Source organism: Mesitornis unicolor, unplaced genomic scaffold, assembly GCF_000695765.1.
Source record: "Mesitornis unicolor isolate BGI_N332 unplaced genomic scaffold, ASM69576v1 scaffold6296, whole genome shotgun sequence".
In the NCBI taxonomy this organism is placed as follows: Eukaryota; Metazoa; Chordata; class Aves; order Mesitornithiformes; family Mesitornithidae; genus Mesitornis; species Mesitornis unicolor.
The window spans coordinates 1-3,595 of NW_010191571.1; the positions used below are offsets into that span (position 1 = coordinate 1).

The following is a 3,595-nucleotide window of genomic DNA, read 5'->3' on the forward strand; positions in this document are numbered from 1 at the left end:
TCCTTACTTCACCATGCATTGAAAATTCTATCATGTCGTGATTGCTGTGCCCAAGACGACCTTCAACCACCACATCTTCCACCAGTCCTTCCCTGTTCGTAAACAGTAGGTCTAGCAGGGCACTACCCCTGGTAGGTTCACTTACCAGCTGTAACAGAAGTTGTCATCCACACATTCCAGAAACCTCCTGGACTGCCCCCTTTCTGCTGTGTTGTACTTCCAGCAGACATCTGGTAAGTTAAAGTCCCCCACAAGAACAAGGACTAGTGAACACGAGACATCTCTGAGTTGTTGAAAGAATGTCTCGTCGGTGTCTTTATCCTGGTCAGGTGGTCTGTAGCAGACTCCCACTAGGATATCAGCCTTGCCCATATCCTTACCCATAAACATTCCACCTTGGTGTTCCTAACATTGTATTCTAGGCAGTCAAAGCACTCTTTAACATATAATGCTACTCCACCACCTCTCTTTCCTTGCCTATCCCTCCTGAAGAGTCTGTAGCCATCCATTGCAGCACTCCAAGCATGCGAATCATCCCACCACGTTTCTGTGATGGCAATTATATCATGGTTCCCCTGGTGCACAATAGCCTCTAACTCCTCCTGTTTATTGCCCATGCTCATTTCCATAGCCCTCCCCCCACTACCAAAACTAAAACTGAAACCCCTCACAGAAAAACCCAATACAAGAACTGAAGTAGGGTCAAGTATCTCTAATTAAAAAAACAAACAAACAAACAACTTTTAAGAAGCTAATGGGTAAGGTATGCTTCAGTGACTACTGTTGACTCTTTTTATTTCTCCACTTAAAGCTTGCCTGCTTTGATTTTTAAATCCAACTTTTATTTACAAATACCTGTTACCAGCTTTAATTAAAATCTAGGAGTACCCTCTGTGCCTAGTAATACCTCCAGGGTTTTATGCTCTTACTGATTGGCAAGAAAGTGGATCTTGCACTATGTTGGGTTTGTTAACATATGGTTTCAAGGAAGGACTGTAGCACGTATGCTTGTGAGATTGTCGTGGTTTAACCACAACACCTGGCAAGCAGCTAAACACCACACAGCTGCTCACTCCCTGGTAGGGTGGGGAGAGAATTGGAGGAAAAAGGTCAGAGCATTCATAGGTTGAGATAAAAAACAATTTAATGGTTAAAATAAACAAAACTGAAATAGTAGTAGTAATAATAATAATAATAATGATGAATTGTTATAAAAATAGGAACAACAATAATAAAGCAACCAAAATTATACTCAGCTCAAACAGCAGTCATTGGTCATGCACCATCAGAAGAGGGCTGTCCCCAGCAAATTCCCCAATTTATAGGGAGTGTGATGTTTATGGTATAGATATATACTCTGTTGGCCCGCTTAGATCACCTATCCTGGAAAGCCCTGGACTTTTGCTTCCCCCCATCCTCTTGTGCAGAGGAAAAGGAAAATAACCCCCAAAAATGGAGCACAGGTGCAGGCAAAATGAAAAACAGTGAGTCCTCGAGTTAATGTAAGCATTGCTGGCAACAACCAAAACAACAGTGTGTTATCATTATTCTTCTTAGCATGAATCCAAAGCAAAGCCTCACTAGCTACTATGAAGAAAAATGGCTCTGTCTCAGCTAAAACTAAAACAAAGTGTCTTACCAACTTGTTTACACTAAATCAAACACTGCAGTGCTCTCAGAAATGCAACTCTGCTGAATAGAAAAATTGAATTCTACAGTTCAATCCCAGTAAAACTGGGACAGAGATGCATAAAACCTGCTCTGCTTGGTTCATAACAGTGTAAGCCATGGTCAGAAACTTAGTGCAGGTGACAAACGCCAAGCTAATATGCTGGCTAAGTAGTTGGATAGCTACTTTATGCTAAGCTATACCTTCTTATTACCTTCTTAGTAATTTTTAGGTACCTAACTAGCTGCTTCTCAGATTAAGCTGCAAATTTAGATCACAGATACACCTTACTAGTGTTTGGGAACAATAGTTGAGCATAATCTTGACTTAGAAATCTGATTTTTTAGGAAACTCCATCTGGACCTTTTAACAGTGAGGTAACAGAAGAAATTGGTAAGACCTCACTTATGGCTGAAGAGGAAACAGCAAATGAAGTTCTAGGTAGTGAATCAAAATTGCAATCTAAGAGTCAAGGAGAAGAACCGTTAACACTGTTTGTTCCATTAATTCTTGAGTCTTCAACAAAACCTTCAGAAGACACTGTATCAGAGGTGAGAGAATTGAAACAAAGTGTTGTCTTTCCTTCAGAGTGTACGTACCTTGCTATTTTTTCTTTTGTTACATAACAGATAGAAAGTAGCCCGTACTATCATATGAAATTCTTGGGAGAAGCAGTTATTAGGCCAGATGATGTAAATACATAAATGGAATATACTAATAGTTCTGTTTTAAAATGCAGAAGTGGAGTGTATAAGTATGTGATACTGAAAAGAAAGATATGTTACTCCAGTTTGCCTTGGCAGTAATGAAACAGCTATTTCTCACTAAAATATTAGTTGAAAATCAGTGAAAAGCCATGTCCTTACTTTGTCTAGTAATTCTGCCCTGGTGAAGTGTACAAGCAATTAATCAATGGTAAAACACCCTTCTAGAACACAGATTTTACTGATTTTGTTTATAGTGCAAAAGCAGATTGTTATACACTAGCAAAATGATAATTGTATCTGTCTAAAATAAAACACCTTTATTTTTTGCCCCGGAATATTCAGAATGTTTTTACTGTAACTGAATAATCCATTGAATAATTTGAATTTGAAAATAGGAGAGCAATTCTGGATATCAAATGCAATTCACAAAATAGTCACATGCAAAAAAGAGGACTGGTTTGTTGATTGTGCATGTAGTCATGCTGAATGCCAAAATAGCCTCCAAGGTTGCTCACTAGGGGCAGTAGTTATTTAGCCTCTTGTATCTTCAATTAATTGTCTCTTTGATTGTTTTGGCACCTTTCCCCTCCCCCTGCAGGTTTTAAATGCAAATGATTCAGAAGTGCTGTCTGAAGAAAGCACATCAGTAGATAAGGAGGGCACTGAAGAACAAGAATCTGAAAAGAAGTCCTCATCCACTGAAAATGCAGCTGCTTCAGCACCCAAGGAAGAACCCTCTGACAATGGCCTGCCCAACTCTATGGTAATTGAAGAATCTGTTTCTGTAAATGTGTTGCCCAAAACAGCTTCCTCATTAGAAGATCAAAATGAGGAAGCAGGGCACAACTCACAGGAGGCCCCTGTTACTTTGAGTCAGAGCTCTTTCATAGTGGTTGAACTCGAGGGTGTTTCTTTTCAGCAGCCTTCTGGACAGGAAGTACAGAAGAACCAGTTGGAAGAACACTTGGAAGAGTTTACTGAGCAGACAGATCAGTACACACAGACAGTGGCAGAGCGGGCTGCTGACAGCAGCTCTGAGGAAGCAGAAATTGAGGTACCCATTGTAGATCGGAGAAACTTGCGAAGAAAGGCCAAAGGTTACAAAGGTCCACTCAAGAAAAAAGGAAAGCTGGCTTAAAAATGAAATATTGATTGTTAATTCATCTATTATTTTGTGTTAAACGTTAGGGTATGTGATAAATGATTTAGCCTCAAACAG

At 39.7% G+C, this 3,595-nt stretch overlaps 1 protein-coding gene across 1 annotated transcript; it reads left to right on the forward strand.

The window, feature by feature from the left end:
* Nucleotides 1-2,016: 2,016 nt before the first annotated feature.
* Nucleotides 2,017-3,514, forward strand: LOC104542455 (soluble lamin-associated protein of 75 kDa-like; the record flags this gene model as incomplete). The annotated part of the gene is made up of 3 exons (XM_010186773.1): nt 2,017-2,220; nt 2,303-2,305; nt 2,975-3,514. Coding segments are annotated over 3 exons (747 nt in total), but the record flags the coding sequence as incomplete, so codon positions are not given.
* Between the last annotated feature and the right edge of the window lie 81 nt (nt 3,515-3,595).